This window comes from Protobothrops mucrosquamatus, unplaced genomic scaffold (assembly GCF_001527695.2).
Source record: "Protobothrops mucrosquamatus isolate PMUCROS unplaced genomic scaffold, P.Mucros_1.0 scaffold559, whole genome shotgun sequence".
Classification (NCBI taxonomy): domain Eukaryota; kingdom Metazoa; phylum Chordata; class Lepidosauria; order Squamata; family Viperidae; genus Protobothrops; species Protobothrops mucrosquamatus.
Genome location: NW_015386862.1, coordinates 52,505 through 73,038, shown reverse-complemented (window position 1 = coordinate 73,038; position 20,534 = coordinate 52,505). Strand labels below are relative to the sequence as shown.

Here is a 20,534-nt window from a genome sequence, read left to right as displayed (position 1 = left end):
AACCAGTATAACCATTTTGGAAAATGTACAATACTAGGAATTGTAAACCAAAGATATCTGGAAGGGACTACATTCAAGACATTTGTAATAATGTGGAATTCAAATAATGGATAGAACTAAAGTATTTTATCATACTGTTGGGCATATCTGCACTTAAACCATTTAAGCTTCTCTGTCTCTGTTCTTGATGAATGACTCTAATGCAGTTTAAGAAAATCCTGTCTTAACCAAGACACTTTGACAACAGCTTGCAAAATAGATGCTTTACTCTCCTTCCTTTTTCTACCAGGAAAGCAATTGCCATTTTTCTTCCTGTATGTATATGTATTTATATGTAGAGCCACATATATACTGTATGTACAAAATTATTTTTTATGTACAGCATCAAAATGCAGATACATACAGGCACAAGAAGTTACTATTGCAGAACTCAGTAGTGCTGGTGGATGAAATAAGTGAGTCATGGGTCTATCGTAATCTTGATAATACCTCTAATCAAGCAGTTTGCAATGCATGACACATACTCAGTGTTAGCAACACTGGTTATCTTTGCTGTTCCCATTATTAATTAAAACAAAGGCTTAAAGTTCACCCCCATGTCTGTGAACCTTGTATACGATTAATAATAGCAAATACGTCTTCACAACTTCCTACACAATAACTCTCCCTGAACACGGTTCACATTTATTCAGCATTTCAGTAACATATTACTTGGTTTGATCAGTTATAATAAATTTGGAGTTGGCGGTATTCTTTTCTTATTTGAAAGTATATCATTGGATATACTTCATTGGAATGGCTTTACTGTATCTAGTGATTTCACACAAAATCACATTGGTGCAAAATTATAATTAGTGTTGAAGAAGAAGAATTAAACTAATTATGCCATTTCTACATCTTTTATTCCAGCTGTCTATAATAAACAGCCTAAGTATTTTTATAATATACACCTAACTATTAAAGCAACTTGTTATAATGGATAAATGTCGGGGGAGGGATTTCCAATGAACCATAAAAATGCATTTAAGCACTTATCTCATGCCCTGTAATGAGAATATTGAAGTTTATTTTCATTCAGCCAGTTAGCTTGCATTTATCAAACTCATGCCCTTTCTATACATTAAGATTTCAGAAATACTTTGTATTATTCTTGGATTACTGACTCTTACAAATGATTGTTTATTTTCAATACAATACAAAAATGGGGGAGATATAGTACATTATGAGAAAAATACACAAATCCTGCACATTTAACTTCTTTTAGTGCAGAAGGACCCATAGCATTTTTCCAGACTGTAAGGATTGCAGTACATTTTTCTTAGGACTTCTTTGGGCAACCTTCTGTTATCATTACAAATTTATATGTAATTAGAATTACACAATCAGATACTTGAAAAATACTCAAAGTATGCAAATACTTCCCCATTAATCAATAAGCCAAGATCCACTGCTTATTCATTGCTTTGCCAAAAGCATTTGCAAAAATCCTTTTTTTAAATAATAAGCAATAAGCAAAAACAATTGGGAACAGTTTTATTAAAATAAGGTATTCTATGGAAGTGAAGCTCCAAATGACTAGAAATGTAACCAGTAATTAAACACTTACAAACACATAGGGAACACATGAAAAGAAAATTTATCCGGTAATATATTGTGATTGCTTACTTTGTAGAGGAATAAACATTGTTTTCATCCACTGAATCTGAAAAATATTCAAGTGAAATTGACAAAAATGAATCTATTGCAGAATAATATGTTGTATGCAAAAAAAAAAAAAAGCAAAATAGGAATGTCTCATGGAATATAGTTTCAGTTTACATCAAATACATTCCCGAAACAGTGAACAGAATATAAAGGGATGATTTATTTTTTAAGTCCAATTATTTTCATTTGGGCTTTTGTTGTTATTGCACATACATTTTTCTGCCTTTAATCAAGACCAGTTGTTGGTTATTTGGAATTTCTGAGAGGTGGGAATACTGCAAGATATTAAATATAAAAAGCAAGTCTCAATTAAAAACTATCAGGAAAGTTGTTCTCTAGCTCAGTTTGTTTCTGATTCCTGAAGGAGATTCTCTTTGGATGAGTAGGAGATGTTCACATATATCTGCACTGATTTTTATTAACCTTGCTGCAGTGCCACTGGAATGTTCTGACTTTTGCTTCTCATGAAATCTGTCAGCTAATCAAACCAGGAACAGACAAGAATTTCAGAAGTGAGGTTTCCAAGTCCAGACTGGAAGCAATGGACTGGGTGAAGAAAGGCTGACAGAAGTCAGAACTCTTTAGGCATAGATGGAAGGCCATGTGGTCACCCATGAAATTTAACAAATTTAGTAGCTCTGTATGCCTGGCTGGGTTCATTCAAAATACTAAGTTTGAGGTCATGATTCACTAAGCAAAATAAATGGATAATCATAGGTATGTGATGCACACCACCCACAGTTTGCCTTATCATTATTCCTATACAGTACACCCTTACTACAGCCATCTTTACAGAAATCTTGGGAGTATATGTTTTTATTAAAAAAAAGGAGGTGATTGAAATCAGAACTATCAGCAATAGAGACAAGAAAAGCTAAGAATTCACTGTGCACCTGGTGTCACCCCACATGCTATGGAAAAATATTGACAGGAACAAAGGTATCACAACTGTAACAGACCCATTTTATCACACTCTTTTTGTCCTAATTCATGTCCAGAGGTCAGAGCGGGAATCTTAAGTTAGATTTGAACAATATGTTGGTCCTGTCCATGTGGCAAGCTTGATTTGGGTCATGGGGGTAGGGGTTAAAGGTGTTACATAAACTCTTCAGAGCATAGATTACCTGCTTAAGTACTGCAAAGGTAATTAGATTTAGTTCCAAATGAACCTTTCTGTCTATGGAGCTAAACTAACTCTTCCCTATGGTGCCAATTATTTAACCAGAACATTACATGCATTTCCAGTGTCCATGACTGAGATGGGGCTGTTTCTGATCTGTAGCAATTTGATTTTCACCTTCTGTGTACTGACACAGGGGTTGAAAAAAGGTTGGAAATAATAGTACATGTGGCCCTGACAATTCCTGTTGTGCTATCATAGATCACCAACCCCCACAGCCAAAATAAAAGAAATATAAAAAGAAATGTAGTCTTGCAGTCTTCTTGGCGGTAATTGGAGGAGCTAACATATTGATCCCTGACCATAGTAATCCTGTGTCTCATTCTCTATTGACTACAACAGGGGATATTTGTGTCTTGTCCATACACTCCAAAGTAATGACTGGATTAAATACACTTACAAATCCTGGGTAGAAATCGTAGTAAAGACACTCCTGAACCAGAGTTTAATCCATGCTGTCAGTTTGTACCTTGTGCTGTGCTTAATGATACCATGGCTTATTACAGTTTTAGGCCATTTTTTCAGCTAGGGGCCTATGCTTTTTAAATTATCTTGCCTCCCAAAGGCTGAGCAAGCAGAATTTCATCCCCAATGGTATCACTGTAAAAGTGAGATAAACACATTGGCCTATTTGGGAAGGGATAAGATCTTTTACTGGTGAAAAATGGATGTGTTTTGCTTTTGCTTAGCACATCCATTTCAAAAGGGGGGAAAGAAGAGAAAAAATATACTGCCTAAAAGAAGTCATTTTTTCACTAACTTTTAGCAGCACTGTTGGGTAGGTGGGTGCTCTGTTGGGCTACAAAATGTGGTATATGAGTCAAACTACAACAGATTGTACAAACAACAACATATTATTGCTTATTTCTTTGATTTATATTTTACTTTTCTGTTTTGGAAAGTACTCAAGGTAGTTAAAATATTTAATTGCAAAAGCAGAATCTAAAATGTTACAAACACTACAAAAACTTTACAAATTTGCTAACACCAAAAAAATAAAACTCAAATGCAAATTTTGAAACGTGTGTGTGTGTGTGTGTGTGTGTGTGTGTGTGTGTGTGTGTAAAATAGAATAATTGTATGAATGGCTTTCAAAACGTATTAGGGTTCTTATTTAACTTATTTTTTCAAACAAGTTACTCAAAATTTGACTTTCTTCGAGCCTTCTACACTTGTTTTGACATGCAGCTGATGTAGATAGATAGATAGATAGATAGATAGATAGATAGATAGATAGATAGATAGATAGATAGATAGATAGATAGGCAGGCAGGCAGGCAGGCAGGCAGGCAGGCAGGCAGGCAGGCAGGCAGGCAGACACAGAGTCAGGTGAGAAAAAGAGATTAGAAATTTTAAAATGGAACAGAAGCCCATGTAAGCTAATTTGCCTTTTCCATTCAGCATTGCAATATGGATGACAGAAACATAATGAGATAGTGATCTTTTAGTTACATAGAGCGCCAAAATCACAATTTTCCCCAGAGATTACAGCAAATGTAACTAATTTTTTTCTAGAAAATTATAGGAAGTTAATATACATAAAAATAGTGTTGCTTTAGATCACCTCTCTCCTGTCACACCATTTACCCAGAGGCACACTATTTCTAGAATAGTTAACAAGAAGAATACTATTTAAAACCATTGCTTAAAAAAATCAATACTGAATTGGTGATATTTTATGGCAAGAAAGGATATTGTTTTGCTTATACATGCACATACAAAGCTCAGATTACTTAGTTCCGGCATCATAGGATTGTCTATTTTCATGATTCAGACTTTAAATAACTATGTTGGCTATTTATTATAAGTGTCCTTGAGTAAAGAATAAAAAAATCAAAGGAAATTATAAAACCAGACACATGTTATTTAGAAAAAAGGAAATCATGTTATAAAGTAATCCGCTGGTGTGGAGTCATTTTTTGCTACTAAAGAAAAGACAACTTTTGCTGGGCTTAAGAATACAAACTCTTCCACTTTTTATATTATTCTTTTCTATTTTTAAAAATTCTATCTCTTAGGGCCCTTCCAACCCTATGACCATATGATTCCTTATTAGCTATGGTTCCTCTGTAATGAGGACAGATAACTCTGAGAAATTCTAAAAGTATATACATGCATGTATTTGTACATTTACCAGGCATTCTTGATGCAACTTTCTCCAATCTCTTAAATTCCTAGTCAGCATATTGCTGTCAATGGAAATTATATTTCCAGCATATAAAGATCTTCAGACACTGGATGGTTGTTTATTAGAAATGTTCTACTAGACTCTGCACTAAGAGATGGGATTAGGTGAACTCTAGGCTAGCCAACTCTATAATAATATGACTCTAAGAATCTATGCCCAACTACTTTAAGTGTTATAATGTAATGGTCAGACCTGTTGTGGTTGCTACGTCCCAGCACAGGGCATTTCATAAGAGATGCAGGGCTGAAGCTTGGGACAAAGTAATAGATTCAAATTCTTTGAAGGAAATGCTTTACAAGGCAGAGGAGCATTAAAAGAGCTGTGTTTTTTTCCAGCCTTATACCAGTTGCTTTGAAAGTTACACTTGGCTGCCTATACATGAATGTACATTCGCACCATTTGACTCTGCTATGGAGATACTGCAGGTTAAAAATGAGCAGATACATTGAGTATTCAAATTCTTTATTGATACAGATTGATAGACTGAACATGTTTGTCAAATCTAGACAGTGTTTACCACATTCAATAGGCTTATTTGCTGAAAAAACTAGGATTTCCTAGCATTTTCATCCCATTTCTGCTTTGGCAATAATTGATTTTGACTGAGACTGTGTATGCTGTTCGAAGTAACCACCTCAGTTTGCAGAATGCAGTTGGTCCAGACCTAGGGCTTTGCAATCCTTTGAACAATATGCTTAACAACACACAGGGGCATGTGTAAAGCACCTTCCTTCCTATCATTAAAGCAATATCTCTTTTCAAAGCAGCTGCTTCAGAAAGTGTTCCTTAACACATGCCCCTGTGTGTTGTTATGCATATTGTTCAAAGGATTGCAGAGTCCTAAATCTTTTCTGCTGGGCCATCTCTGCATTCTGCAAAATGAGGTGGTTACTTCAAGCAGCATATACAGTCTCAGTCAAAATCAATTATTGCCAAAGCAGAAATGGGATGAAAATCTTAAGAAATCCTAGTTCAGCAAGTAAGCCTACAGAATAGGTGGTTAAACTCTTTCTAGATTTAACCAACATGTTCAGTCTATAAACCTGTAGTAATAAAGAATTTGAATACTCAAAGTATCTGCTCATTTTTTAACCTGAGCAACATTATAATAATAATGATAAAGTTGGAAGGGACCTTGGAGGTCATCTAGTCCAACCCCCTGCTCAGGCAGGAAACCCTATACCATTGTGGACAAATGGCTGTCCAGTTTCTTCTTAAAAACTTCCAGTGTTGGTGCATTCACCGCTTCTGGAGGCAGGTTGTTCCACTGATTAATTGTTCTAACTGTCAGGAAGTTTCTCCTTAGTTCTAGGTTGCTTCTCTCTTTGGTTAGCTTCCACCCGTTGCTCCTTGTCCTGCCTTCAGGCGCTTTGGAAAATAGCTTGACTCCCTCTTCTTTGTGGCAGCCCCTGAGATATTGGAACACTGCTATACCTGCAGTAAATACCTGCAGTATTTACCATAAATTATATACTTTTACACAACAATTTTTTAAAAATTACCAAAGGTACACCATCATTCTCAGTTAACTCCCTTCTGATTGCAACAATGCAAATTATTTGTTAGCAGTAATCAGTTATGCCAAGTATTTTTACACTCCTGAGCACTCTGACTTACTGAAATGGAATTGGCTTTCAGCCACTAACATCCTTTCTTGAAATATATGATTTGTTACTCTACTAGCAGAACATAGTACCCTCCTGTTCCAGCTTATTTCCTTTATATGCTTCAGTCCAAGTTTTATATCTTGCAATTATGTGCATTGTTATATTAAAGATGGATGCAACTTTTCATTTTGACAATCTAATGAGTTTGGGTGACTACAACGCCACCCCAGTTTATAATTTTGTAGAATATTTTGCCATCAAGGTAGCAATAAATAGAAATTGTTTTTGTTGGTAGAATAGATAATAGTTGCAACTTTCAGATTGTTCAATATGCCTACTTGGTTAATAAACAATTGTTAGAAAGGCTCAGGAAACTGAAGAGGATATAAGATGTAACGTATTTCATTTTTAATCCTATTTTAATCTGAATTTTTATAACCAGATTCTCCCAACCTGGGACTATCCAAATATGTTGAACTGTACTAATCTAACTCATCTAGAACCCCCTTCTTTGGTGTTATATATTGAAGTATATGGGCATACAATTTCAGTGGAAATTAGTATTCTTACAAAAAAGAACACCAAGATTGTGCTTTGTAATGTTAGTGCATAACTGGGAAAAGCTTCCAGAACACTTGCTTGTTTTTATTTATGAAGAAAATAATTTTGCTTCCTTTAAGACATCCAATAGAGTTAAGTAAATGCATGTGGCATGAGATAATTATTACCATAGCAGCAAATGGTGTAATATAAATGTCTGCAGGGGACTTCTGGTTATGGTATATTCAGATGTACAAGCATATAATAACTTGCCTCTAATAACCTACTAGAAGACCTCCAAGGTCCCTTCCAACTCTGTTATTTATTATGTCCTGTGCATTGCCATAAGTGCTAAAGTAAAATGCCAAAGATAAACAGTCAAAAGGGGAGATGGAAAACAGTTTTTATAAAATGCAGATACAAATCCAAAACCCAGCAAATATATATTGTAGATTAATATGATTAGTGTAATATTATCGATTAATGTGGTTTGACTTCTTCATTGCATGTTACAGAAATAGGAGCTTTCAAAAAATTGGCACTAGATGTAATATCAGTGTTAGAAAGGTGACAAGCATTAGAAAATGAAAACACAACTAGTCCCCACTTACCAACTGCTCATTCAGTGATTATTCAAAGTTGTGACAAAGGAATAACCAGTCCATAAACACTGAATCTCTTTTTTAATAGTAACTTTGTTATAAATTACAAATAAGTTGATGAGAAACTAATACAAACTAGAAGAAAAAAAATAGAATGTGCCGAAAAGAAAAAAAAATAGAAAAGTATAGAAAAAAAAGGGAAAAAAAGAATTCAGTAAAGAAAAAGTTGGCCTCCACATTTTACTTCTGCAAGCTGCTTTAACATATTTACAGTTATTGAACAGGAAAATGACATAAGAACAGTATATTTTAATACATTGTTTTTAATAATCATAATTTTGCTCAGTGGTTTGTTGATCTGTCCTCTTTTCCTGTTTTCTTTTTCTTCTTTTTTACTAACAGAACTGTAGTGAAGCCAAAATAGTCCCCAGATCTACTGTAGGTCACACAGAAACACAGTTCTGGTGGATTTCATTTGGTTTTACACAGTTGCAGTTCAGAATCTGAATATATCCCAGTTGGCTTATTTATGTGCTGAATTAAAAAAAGGATTTGGTGTCCATTGTGTAATTTCCCCTGACATGTTATTTAACTGATGTCACAGAAAATAGATATCAAATCCTGTCTTTAAAGTCATTCCTACGACTTACTTTACAGTTTGCCCTTACAGTATGAACCAGAAGCAAATGGTCATCATTCTGAATGAGATACAAGGTTCTTGTAGTAAATGCTTAGGTCTGTATTTTTAATCTTGCATTCCATGCTGGTTCGGGAGAATTTTAATATAAAACATGTTGGTACAATTGCATATTGGTAAAATATTTGAGCAAAGAGAATGATTAGCAGCAGTGTGGAATTGGTTTGCTTATATTTAAGAGATATGCTTATCTCAGACTAATTTCAAAAGCATGCTCCTTGCTTAAAAGCTGCATTAGAATAAATTGTAGTTCTGTAAAAATGATTGAAAAGTAGTCAGTAAATGTGTAAAAACACACTTATCTGCCACTTCATCTTTTAAACTGGAAATACCAGGGAAAGAAGATGGCATTTTCCACATGCAAGCATGCACTTTATTGCTGAGCAATATTCTTCCTAAAATATTGACCTTTAATGTGCTCTTTGGGTGTTAAATGAAGAATACATAGCTGTAGATTTTATATTGTCAGGAACAAAAATGATCTCATGCTACCTGCCTTTAAAAACATCTTGCTCTGCAAGAGTCAGCAAATGAAATATTTGTGAAGATGTTTGGTAGACATATAAAAAGCTAGAAAATTCTGGAGTCAAATACATATACTGATTCATAGGATTTTAAAAAATTAAGATATAATTGGAATCTGTCTTTCTCTGGGGATTACTGAACAAACGGTTGGAAAAAAAGTTATGGAACTTTATTTTTATAAATGGTAACTGCAATGAAATTATTGTATGCATAAAGATGCAAAGATTCGGCACTACCCACAAAGTCTCATTTGATTTCTTTGATCAGAGAAAAGACAATAAGTATTGCTGAGTGGAAACCCCTGAAAGACTTTTTCATGGAAACAGAAAAAAATGAACTTAAGATATATGAATTTAATTATTAGGGGAGGAAATATATTGTAGGACAAATGGAAGTCATCCTGCATCCATAGAAGAAGAGATTAATTTACATTTATACTTATAACTGCCATAAAGAAAAACAGAAGCTACTTCTCTGTATCTTTTTTTTCTATTTTTCTTTTACTTTTTCTTTCTTTCGTCTTTAACTTTCTCTTTCAATTCTTTTTCTTTTCTTCTGCTTACCGTACTTTATATTAGTTTGAATTAACTTTTAGTTCCTTTTTTAAAAAAACCTTTAACAAAAATTATATATAAAAAGAAATATTTATGATGACAAGTAGCTTGTTATTATTACTTAAAACAATTATCATTAACTGTTATTCTGGCAAATAGCAAAATTTATATATGCAATTTAAAAATATTTATATTAAAATCTACTGCTGTATACATAATAAACATGTTCACATTCCTAAATGATTGATTTTATAGCTGGCTACTAAAACAAAAATCATTTTACTAACAGGAAAATCATTTTACTAACAGGAAATTTCCTATCAAGGGCCAAAAATGTTGAGGAAAATATCCATATGAAAAACTATGGTGCCACTGAAAGCAATGCAGAGTTCTCCTGCTATCCAACCAACAGACAGAATTAATAACTGGTTTTCCATGGGTAATAGCTGTGACAGGAAGGGAAGGGAATAGAATAAGCCATTCTACATCCCAGCAATGCTTCAAACATGGGGACGAGGAACCACAGCCCTCCAGTAATTGCTAAACTGCAACTCTCAGCATGCCTCAATGCACAGGATGGCTAATGAAGGATTCTGAGAGCTGTAGTTCAGCTGTAATACCTGGAGAGGCACCTGCTGTCTATTCCTGGCAAGCTAAATCTCCTATAGTGTGCCACCATTTTGCACTGCTCTCAGGACTAATCAAAGAATAGGTCACAGAAATCAAGAGATGAATGTGACTTATGATTAAAGCCCCACAACTTTTTATAAGTTGTATGGCTTCAGTCATGTCCACCATCTTGATTTTGTGAAATCACCTCTGAGTGATTTGTGGACAACTCTGAGTGCCCTTTAATCAAGATTAGAGACTTCCCAAAAGCCCTACATATTATATGAAACCAAGAGAACCTGTTATTTCTACATAGCATGGACTGACTTTAAAACTTATTATTGATCTGTTATTAAATTTGTACACCATCCAAGTCCTAAAATGATGGGAAGTTCACAAGTTAAAAAACACACAAAATAAACCATCAACAATATAAACAAGGAGCAAAAAAAAATTGAAGCTTCGGAAAGAGTTAGCTTGTCAGTCAACAGGAGTGCTAATTTACCACCAGCTTATCAAATACTTAGGAGCCGAGGACTTGGCAGCACAAGAAAACAACAGCCAATGACTTAATAGCCAGCCATCAACACCCCAATCAACCAATAAGTAGCCACACCCAATCAGGTACCACATAAATATGACTCACAGAATAGCCCACAGCACATATTCCAGTAGAGAGATTTTCCTGGAGGATGGGCTTCAGCACAGTCTCAAAGCTCGGAAGAGTAATCTCTGGTCCCAGTGACCGACCCAGATTGAATCCTGCAGAAATCTATATTACTTCCCACAGCAGGGGAAAAAAGTAGAGATGGTTAAATTGGTTGCTTTATTCAAAGAAAATAACATACCTAATTTTGTTTTCATTTGGTTTTGGTTTAGATAATATCATTGTAATAGAAATGGATATATATATCAGACATGTCAAACTCGCAACATCACGTGACATCGTGCAACGTATCGGGACAGTTTTGCCATTGCCGGCAATGGGGTGGGCGTGGCTTCCGCATGACACGTCCGGCCCGTGGGCTGGCAGTTTGACACCCCTGGTATATATTACTGTACAAAAGTAAAATTTGGGACAGTAATGTTTATTATCTTCTACTGTGCTAAAAACAGAACTCAACATCTTTTTTTCTTTCCCCCTTTTTACCCCACACTTTCTCCTCTTCCTTTTGTTCCTCCCATAATTCCCATTATTTTCATTTTGCTTTGTATTTTATATTTTGATAAAGTAATAAAAAATGAAATACAGAAATACAAGATGCTGGTGATGGTTTGGTCGACAAACTAGGATATAAACCAAGAATGGCATGGAGAATTATCATGTTTTATGTGAAGATGAGATCTGATTTTATTGCCAAGTGGATGCCCTATGTCTGTTTTGTGTGTGTGTGAGGAATACTATTTTAGTCTGGACAGTCATCTTGTTTTAGTTAAGTTTTTAATTTATGTATTGCATATTCTAAGCCAGACAGAAGTGGGCAGCTTAATGAATCAAATAATTACTTAAAAAATAAAATAAACCTAGCCAGAACTGGTAGGCAAGTTTTTCCACACTGTCATTTTTTATCACTTCTTGCATATGTTTTCCTTGTTAAAGTCAATTACATTTTGAAAGCAATATTCTTATCCTGAAACAAATCTGCTAAATTTTCCTACTGAATGAGATAATGTAATAACCTAGTCTAGTATAGCACAACTTTGTATATATTCCAGCAGAATTAGAGAACAATTATACATTATTAACAGTGAGAATACTATAGTACTGTTACTATGCTGCCATCTAGGGATAGTCTAGATTTTTGCAGCCCAGATCTGGCAGCTCTATAACATAGTTAACAGAGCCTTTACATTTAATAAAAGGTCAGGCTTCTTCTGCATCTACTGAGATCTCCCTGCATCACTTTAATGAGTAAAATATAAGAATTGTACCTATCCTCAACAGTGGAAAAAACAATGTTTATTCCAGCAAATATAGGAGGTGACAGTATATCCTGTACGTTGAATCACCCTGCTATCTCAGCTTTTATTATTTTGAAATAATGCCAAGATTGGCTTTCATAGAACATGAATTCCTTATTCAAAGAGCACACTCTGCTGGTTGCCTATCAAATCTACTGTGCTAGCTTTAGAAGAGGCATGTGTTCATATAAAACTAAACCTACTGTTCTAAACACAGTAACCTTAGCAAGATCTTAAATAAACATGCAAAGACTTGTGCTGTATACCTTTGTCCATGAAATATGTGTGAATGGCATTATTTCTTTGTCCATGAAATATGTGTGAATGGCATTATTTCTAAACAATAGGCAGACCATAATAAATTATGTAATCCATAAATGATACAAGCATTTGGTACCCAGTCAAGGGGCTTGGCCAAATTATATTGGATTTTATTAGATGAAGCAAAGTAGAATTTTTACAAGCAACCTGAATTAAACTAGGAAACTTTATGAGTGTTTGGTGCTTCAGTATGCTGCCGAAAAGTAGCAGAAAGCTGGTTATCAGTACTTATCAGAACTGTCAGTGAATCGAGGTAAACATGGTTTATTTGGAGGCCTGGTTATTTTGCAGTGATGCTGGCTGCACTAAAAACAATCTCATCCATTGATACCTTCCAGGTGAACTACACACACTCTGTTGTTGCAGATATATTAACAGACTGCTGAGATGAGGATATCTTAAAAGAAGATAGAATAAGCAGATTTTTCTTTGATCATTCTGATACAAGTAGCAACAAATAATTTTTGCACTGTATTGTTCATTTAAGGATTTTGCATTTTGAGACATTAACTGTCCTGTGCACTCATATCAATGTACATACACCTCTGGTACATTTTGCTAATAACTGGTTATATTTTACTTCTGATACTAAACAATTACCATCCTGCAGATGAAATGTATTATAAGAAACACTCCTTCATTATGTTTTACTGAAGAGGCAGTCAGTAAACTACACTTCTGAAAGACGTATTGCTTCTATATTAATCTCAGATAATGGGGATTTAAGCAAAATCCTCATTATTTTCAGAATAAATCAAGTTGGAGAGAAGACCATAAGCTGTCTCTCGGTTTGGCATTTCTCTAAGATGTACCATCACTCAAGCAATACAAAGTGCAACTATTCCCTTATGATTTCATTCAACATATTTTTGTAAGAGTATGATAAAAATGTTATAGAAAGCCATCATGCAAGAAATATATATTTGCTATTACTAACAAAAATTCATAGGTGTAGGGAGCAGTTAACGATCCTTTGAAGCGCAATTATTTACCCTGAGTACATGCAGTATCTTGTCCAAGGTGTTAGTTTATCGGAAAATAAAGAAATTTGTATTTTCCAGTTTGTGTCAAACTAGATCAGCTCTTGTTCCAGAGCATCATGTATTTGAAAACAAGTCCTTATCAGAGCTTCTGTTAGCCATTATGAAACAAATACTGATTTGCAATCTAGTGAACACAAAACATTTTTAATTAAAATAACCAGGAAGCATTATTTCTGAATGAAGTCTATTTAGTCTTCATGTATTATTCAAAATGAACAAAAACTACATGAAAAACATCATAACAAATTGTAGGATGAACCATAAAAAAGAGCTATCTCATTAGAAGAAAAAGGAAAGATTTGAGAAAGATTTCCAAGCAACTAATGCTGTGGAGAAAAATATAGTCAGCTAGTAATGGATGACTATATGTGCTGGTATGTATTTTAAATATAGCCTCATCATAAAAACTTTCCAAATGATGTAAACATTAAATAACAAGCAAGATTATCAAATGCTTTAAATAAAAAGACAGATTAAAATGCATAACCAATAGCCATGACTACAGCTTCGCAATCATAGTGTTCATGCTGTATGTGGCTAATGGGTTAAGATCCCACCTTCCTGTCCCTAGCGTGTGCATCCTGCTCCCTTCCTCCCCATCTTTTTTAATTGTAAATTATTACTATTATTATGAGTATTTATTATTCTGAAGTTTTATTGGCTTTAATGTTTGTAAGTTGTCTTGAGGTCTAATACATAAATGTATAAAAGAGGTCTAATAAATAAATAAATAAAAATAGTAAGATGTCAAACTGTGTCTAAATTGTAATAAAAATGGCATTTTCTTTATTTTTAATGGAAAGATAAATTTGTTTCGACAGACTTCAAAGTATCCAAGATGTATGAACTGTGAAAAAAAATAAGTACTTTATTATTGTTATAATGTATGGGAAATTACAGCCAGGCTTATTTTTGTTTAGTACAATAAAGCCAGTGAATATATCATACTGGGCCAAAGAAGGGCATTGCACTTTATTATTATTATTATTTAGGCATGATTAATATCTGTTTTTAAGTACAATGAATCATACATATGCCTAGCATTTTTCCCCATTCCAATAGTCAACCGTAGCAGCATTTCCACATTCCACATCCAGTTGTTAAACTGGAATTTAGTAGGATGTTGTTTCTACTGTAGCTCCATTTATTTATGTAATCTCCTTTATAATGTCAAAAGAGTTCTCTTGTAATACAAAATGCCACCGTATAACAATATACTGTGAACAAGTGCTTCCTTTTGCCTGTTATGGATAATCCCACAGCCTAGAATTGTGAGAAAAATGGGAAAGTGTTGTGGCAATTCAAGGGATGGAATTCAGCTTATTTCAAATTTATTCAAATGTCTTATTGTATCAGATATAAATCAATATTGGCAAATATAGAATGTAAAACACCATTTTATTTTTGCTCTTTCTTTACCAAGAGATCTTTATTCTCTAGTTAGATCTTGATACAAAATCAATAGATTCATGTTAACACAAATGAGGAAAGCATCCTTTTTTTGCTTCTTAATACTACTATAATAATATTTTGGACTTATTGGTCCCATTGTGTTTGTACAGAAAAGAAATAAGTGATTATGTTGTTTCAAATGCAACAGAATAATGCTTCATGAAATCATATAGTTTTGTAGTGTTCTAAAATTATATTCTGTGCAGAAGTAAACATATATTAGTTTGATTGTAAGACAAAGTTTAATATTTTTGGATCAACACATTCTTTTGAACTACTTATCTACTACTGGAAGCTGACAGCCGGACAATGGAAATTGATTTTCATGTCATAATTATTACTAAGAGATTAGTTTTTCACCTTTGGAAAGACAAATTTATGTTCCTAGTTACCTAGGAGATTGAAGACCTGATGTTAATTGCATCTTACAAACAAGTCATCTGTAGATGTAGAATATGTATGGACAATTACATTGAAATATGTTTATATTTATTGAAATTGATATTTAAAATGCCACACACACACATACCCACATCACAAACAGAGGCACACATAAACAGAGAGAAGCACTCACATGTACAATTTATGTTGTTATTTCCTTGAGGTAATTTTTTTTCTTTTTAAATAATAAGAAAAAACCCTATTACTGCTTTGACAGAAAACTGATTTTATTAGAAAATGGTGTTGGACGGCAACTAAAACAGAGATAATGCCATGGTAACATAACTATAACTTTAGGCAGTCCAAGGAGACAATTTATTAACTGTTAGCAACAACATATAGTAGATACTACTGACAATCTATGTGATTGCACCAGCAATAAGTGAAAAACCCTTCATCAATCTTTGGTAATTTTATTACAACTTACTAATTATAAAGTTGAAGGCACCAAATAAAGTGTGATAGTGAGGAGGACAGCTTGCTGATAGTATAGAAACTGGCAGAGTTTACAGCAACTCTGTCATAAGTTCCAAACAGATTAGTACAGGGGTGCCAAACTGCCTGCCCACAGGCCAGTTGCATCATGCGGAGGCCGTGCCCACTCCAATGCAAAAGTCATGATACGTCATGACATGTCACATGATGCGGTGAGTTTGACACCTGTAGATTAGTAGGACAAAGAACAACAGACATTTGCAAGCCACCAACTTTTCCAAACAAATCCTTTTTTGTGACATTTGTTAAGCATTTTAAGATTATTAGTGTTGGGACAAATAGCAATAACAAGTAATATTCTATCTTTACATATGATTTTGAAGTGCATACAAGTAGTCCTCGACTTACAACAGTTCATTTAGTGACCGTTCAAAGTTACAGCAGACCTGGAAAAAGTGACTTATGATCATTTTTCACACGTACAACTGTTGTGGTATCTTCATGGTCATGAGATCAAAATTCAAGCGCTTGGCAATTGACTCATTTAGATAGTTGCGGTGTCCCGGGGTCATGTGATCATCTTTTGTCATCTTCTGACAAAGTCAATGTGGGGGCCAGATTCATTTAACAACCATGTTACTAACTTAACAACTACAGTGATTCACTTAACATAAAATGGGGCAAAACTTCATTTAGCAACAGAAACTTTGGGCTCAACTGTGGTCGTAATTCGAGGACTACCTGCATTAGACACTGCAGTCAAGAGAAACTGCCTGATGACCCTGGAAGTAGATAGTAAAATCTAGGTTGTCATCTATTTTATGGTATGTAAGAATCAATATGTGGGTATGATAAAGGCAATTTATTCCTCTCTCTGAACTGGACATCAGCATCAGCTATCTATTAATGTTAAATGGCATTAGAGTCAGGTAAAACAGTAATACGTCTACATATAGTCTAAATTAAGGCTTTTTATTCCATAAAATATGGTTAATCAGCTGAGAGCTTTTTTAAAAGGATTAACAGATACAGGTAATTCTCAATTTACAACAGTTCCTGTAGTGACTGTTCAAAGTTACAACGTCACTGAAAAAAAGTGACTTGTGACTGTTTTTCATGCTTACATCCATTGCACCATCCCCATAGTCACATAATCAAAATTCAGGAGCTTGGCAACTGACTCATATTTATGATGGTTGCAGTGTCCAGGGCCCATGTGATCACCTTTTGCGACCTTCTGACAAGCAAAGAATGGGAAACTGGTTTCGCTTAACAACCATATTACTAATTTACCAATTGCAGTCATTCACTTAACAACTGTAGCAAGAAAACTCATAAAATGGAGCAAAACTCACAAGAAATTTCTCACTTAGCAACAGAAATTTTAGGCTCAGTTGTCGTCGTAAGTTGAGGTGAAGCAGCACTTTATATTGTGAAGACTAGGTGAGATTTTTCTCTTGTGCCCAGCTACAACAGGACCATTCCCAGAAACAACTGGCTGACCACTTCAGCAAAAAAAATCTAGACCAGCTAGGCTTTTGTCTGATTCAACGATTTCTTTCTTTTTTTCGGACAAAAGCTCTTATCATGCAAGAAGCATCCATTTTGAATGGTCTACCATATTTTTTTAAAAGCTACACATTTTTACAAAGAGCAATTCCAGGTCAGCATGGGTCGTTCTGCCCCTCATCAGTCTTCCATCAACAGATACAGCAAAATATTACACCTCCAACATCTATAACTTTCCAATTAATCAGCAAATACAGATAGTCCTCAACTTACGACAAAGCCCAAAAATTATGTTTGTTAAGTGAGTTTTGCCCTATTTTACGACTTTTCTTGCCAGTTATTAAGTGAATCACTGCAGTTGTTAGTAACACAGCCATTAAATGGATCTGGTTTCCCACTGACTTTGCTTGTGAGCCGATTGCAAAAGGTGGTCACATGATCTTGACACTGCAACCCTCATGAGTCGGGTGGCCAAGCGGACAAATTCTGATCACGTGATCATGGAGATGCCACAGCTGTCGTAAGTGTGAAGCATGGTCATAAGTCACATTTTTCAGTTGTAACTTTGAACGGTCACTGCATGAACTGTTCTAAGTCTAGGACAGGGGTAGGCAACCTTGGCTCTTTTAAGACTCGTGGATTTCAACTCCCAGAATTCCTGAGCCAGCCAAGCTGGCTCAGGAATTCTGGGAGTTGAAGTCCACGAGTCATAAAAGAGCCAAGGTTGCCTACCCCTGGTCTAGGACTACCTGCAAAAAAATTCCTCAGGGAACAGCAGTAATAAACACTACGAATAACGTCACATTAACTTCCGGCTCTAGTTTTGCCTCCGCCCTTTCAACCGCATTCTTCCTCGTCCGACACTCCGGGCTCGGCTCAAGCAAAAGGCCTCCGGCCTTTCCAGCGCAGTGAGGAAAGCGCAGGCGCGTCGTCGGCCAGGCCGTCCTCCGAACAATACTTGTTTATGCGCAATTGGAACGCCCGCCCGTCTTCTATTTCCCGTCCGGCGTGACGATGCGTTGTTCTGTTGCTTCCGGGTCACGTGTTTCCCCGGTGTTTGGGGCCTCCCACATCTCGGTTTTGAGAAGCCTCTTGAGAAACACCGGGTCGGGCCGATGTTGAGGCGGCGTCGCTGCTGGCCGGGAGGTTGAAGGGCGGCCGCGGAGCGAAGGGCAGGGCCGAAGGGGACTGGGCGGCCAATGCTGGGCCGGCGTTCACCATGGAGAAGATCTTGGAAGGGTTGGTGAGCTCGTCCTATCCGTTGGCGGTGAAACGGATGATAGTGAAGCGCGTGGTGGAGTCGGCGGAGTCGCCGCTGAGCGGACCGCAGTGCCAGGCCATGTTCGCCCTCAGCACCCGCCTCATTCTGCAGGGCCCCGACCAGTTCCAGCGCCAGGTCGGGCGGCAGGTCCTCGAGGCCTACGCTCGCCACCACCGCGACGACTTCGAGGCCTTCTTCACGCGCGACCTGGTCCTGGCCTTGCTTCGCGGGGGGAGCCCCGCGTGCCCTCTCCTCCCTCCTCCGCCGCCTGCTCCCGGCCTGGGCTCCAACTTGGACCCCGGCGTGTTAGACTACGTCCAGGCCGGCCTGCGACTTCTCATTAGCTGCCCGGCAGTGCTGGAGCTGTTCGCGCTGCTCCAGAGGGAAGCGTTACGTCTGGTGAGCGAGAGGCCTCCGGCTTCTCTGTGCGCTCGCCTTTGCCAGCTTCTGAGCGACTTTCCTCAGTGTCTGCCCCGGGGTAGAAAACTCGCCCTCGCCTTTTGCCAGCAGTTGGTACGCAGCATTGGTCACTTCCAGACGCAAAGCACCCGGGAAGCTGCTCTACGCCTCTACGTCTCCCAAGTCACCCAAGTCAGCAATCTGCTGCGCGGCATCTGGAAAGCCGAACCCGATACGCTGCTGCCCTCCTTGCAGGAGCTCTTTGCCATCATCTCTTCCACCGGTAGGCTTCCGTTTTCCTCGGTCTTCCCGTTGAATCTGATCCCGTTGGGATTCTGTAAGTAAAAAAGAAGAAGCTGGGGCAGGGGTAGGCAACCTCGGCTCTTTTATGACTCATGGACTTCAACTCCCAGAATTCCTGAGTCAGCTATGCTGACTCAGGAATTCTGGGAGTTGAAGTCCATGAGTCATAAAAGAGCCGAGGTTGCCTACCCCTGACTGAGCTGGGGGAATATCAAATACGGAAAAGGCATTGCAGTCTGCTCCAGAAAGGCTAGGAACAAGACTGGGGTTGATGAGCAGAAAGCTCTTTAAGGCTTCCATATCTAGTTTGCAAAAAATCTGGATTGGCAGCGCAGAGATACTGAAAACTGAAATCCTTTTTGCTGCTTTCTAGTGTTCTCTGGATTTTTGCAACTCAGATATGTTATACCTGTCTTTGGTTACTTTTTTGAAATGTTAGCTAAATATTGGGGAACAGAACATTCTTTTTACTGCCAATGTGGTTCTAATTTAGTCAGTATTTGCGTAATAACTGATTAGAGCAAAGTTCCTAAAGTTTCAAACCATATAGGTAAATAATTGATTAAATTATTTAGCGCTTATATTAATTAATAGAACTGGTGATTAGATTTTAGAAGTTCTTGGAAGTGGGAAGAACTGATTGTAAATATTTGGAGAGTATTAGATTAGCAAGGTACCGGTATATATTTTTATTCCTATAGGCCACGACTTCCTTGATTTGTAATGGGCTTTGATTCATAATATAATTCAGGCACTGTTTGGAGATAGCTGGATTCTACTTTGATGCGAGAGATAGGAGCTAGTTTATATTTTTGTTATTTTTTTGAAATGTTTATGTCACTTAAATTATTACGGAATTATTAATGATATAGTTAATATTAAATATCATTGAGTGGCTGCATAGTTTTAAAGTGCACTTGTTTTTTTCGAAATGTGAGATTTTAACATACCGTAAGTAGAAAGTTTTTAGTTGCACTAATGTAGAACTAGTTTAGTTTAATCAATTAAATATATTTACAAATATAAGTAAATAGTTCCTTGCACCCAGCTGTGTTGTACATTGTTTTGGTACTATCTGCATAGAGACAACTTATGGCTTCTCCATTGGCTTTCCTTTTGACTTTCTCTTTGTAAAATAAATGGCATGGTGTAATATGTTATGTGTTGTTCATCTGGAGGTTAGGACCAGATGATTTTTACTA

The 20,534-nt window shown here is 36.3% G+C and overlaps 1 protein-coding gene across 1 annotated transcript in view; it reads left to right on the top strand.

Annotated features, from left to right (window-relative positions):
- Window positions 1-18,588: 18,588 nt before the first annotated feature.
- The window catches only part of USP38 (ubiquitin specific peptidase 38), a 19,028-nt gene continuing 17,082 nt past the window's right edge, over window positions 18,589-20,534 (top strand). Inside the window, exon 1 of the mRNA XM_015817179.1 lies at window positions 18,589-19,312. Within this exon, the coding sequence (XP_015672665.1) occupies window positions 18,589-19,312 (724 nt within the window). The remainder of the gene's footprint in view (window positions 19,313-20,534) is intronic.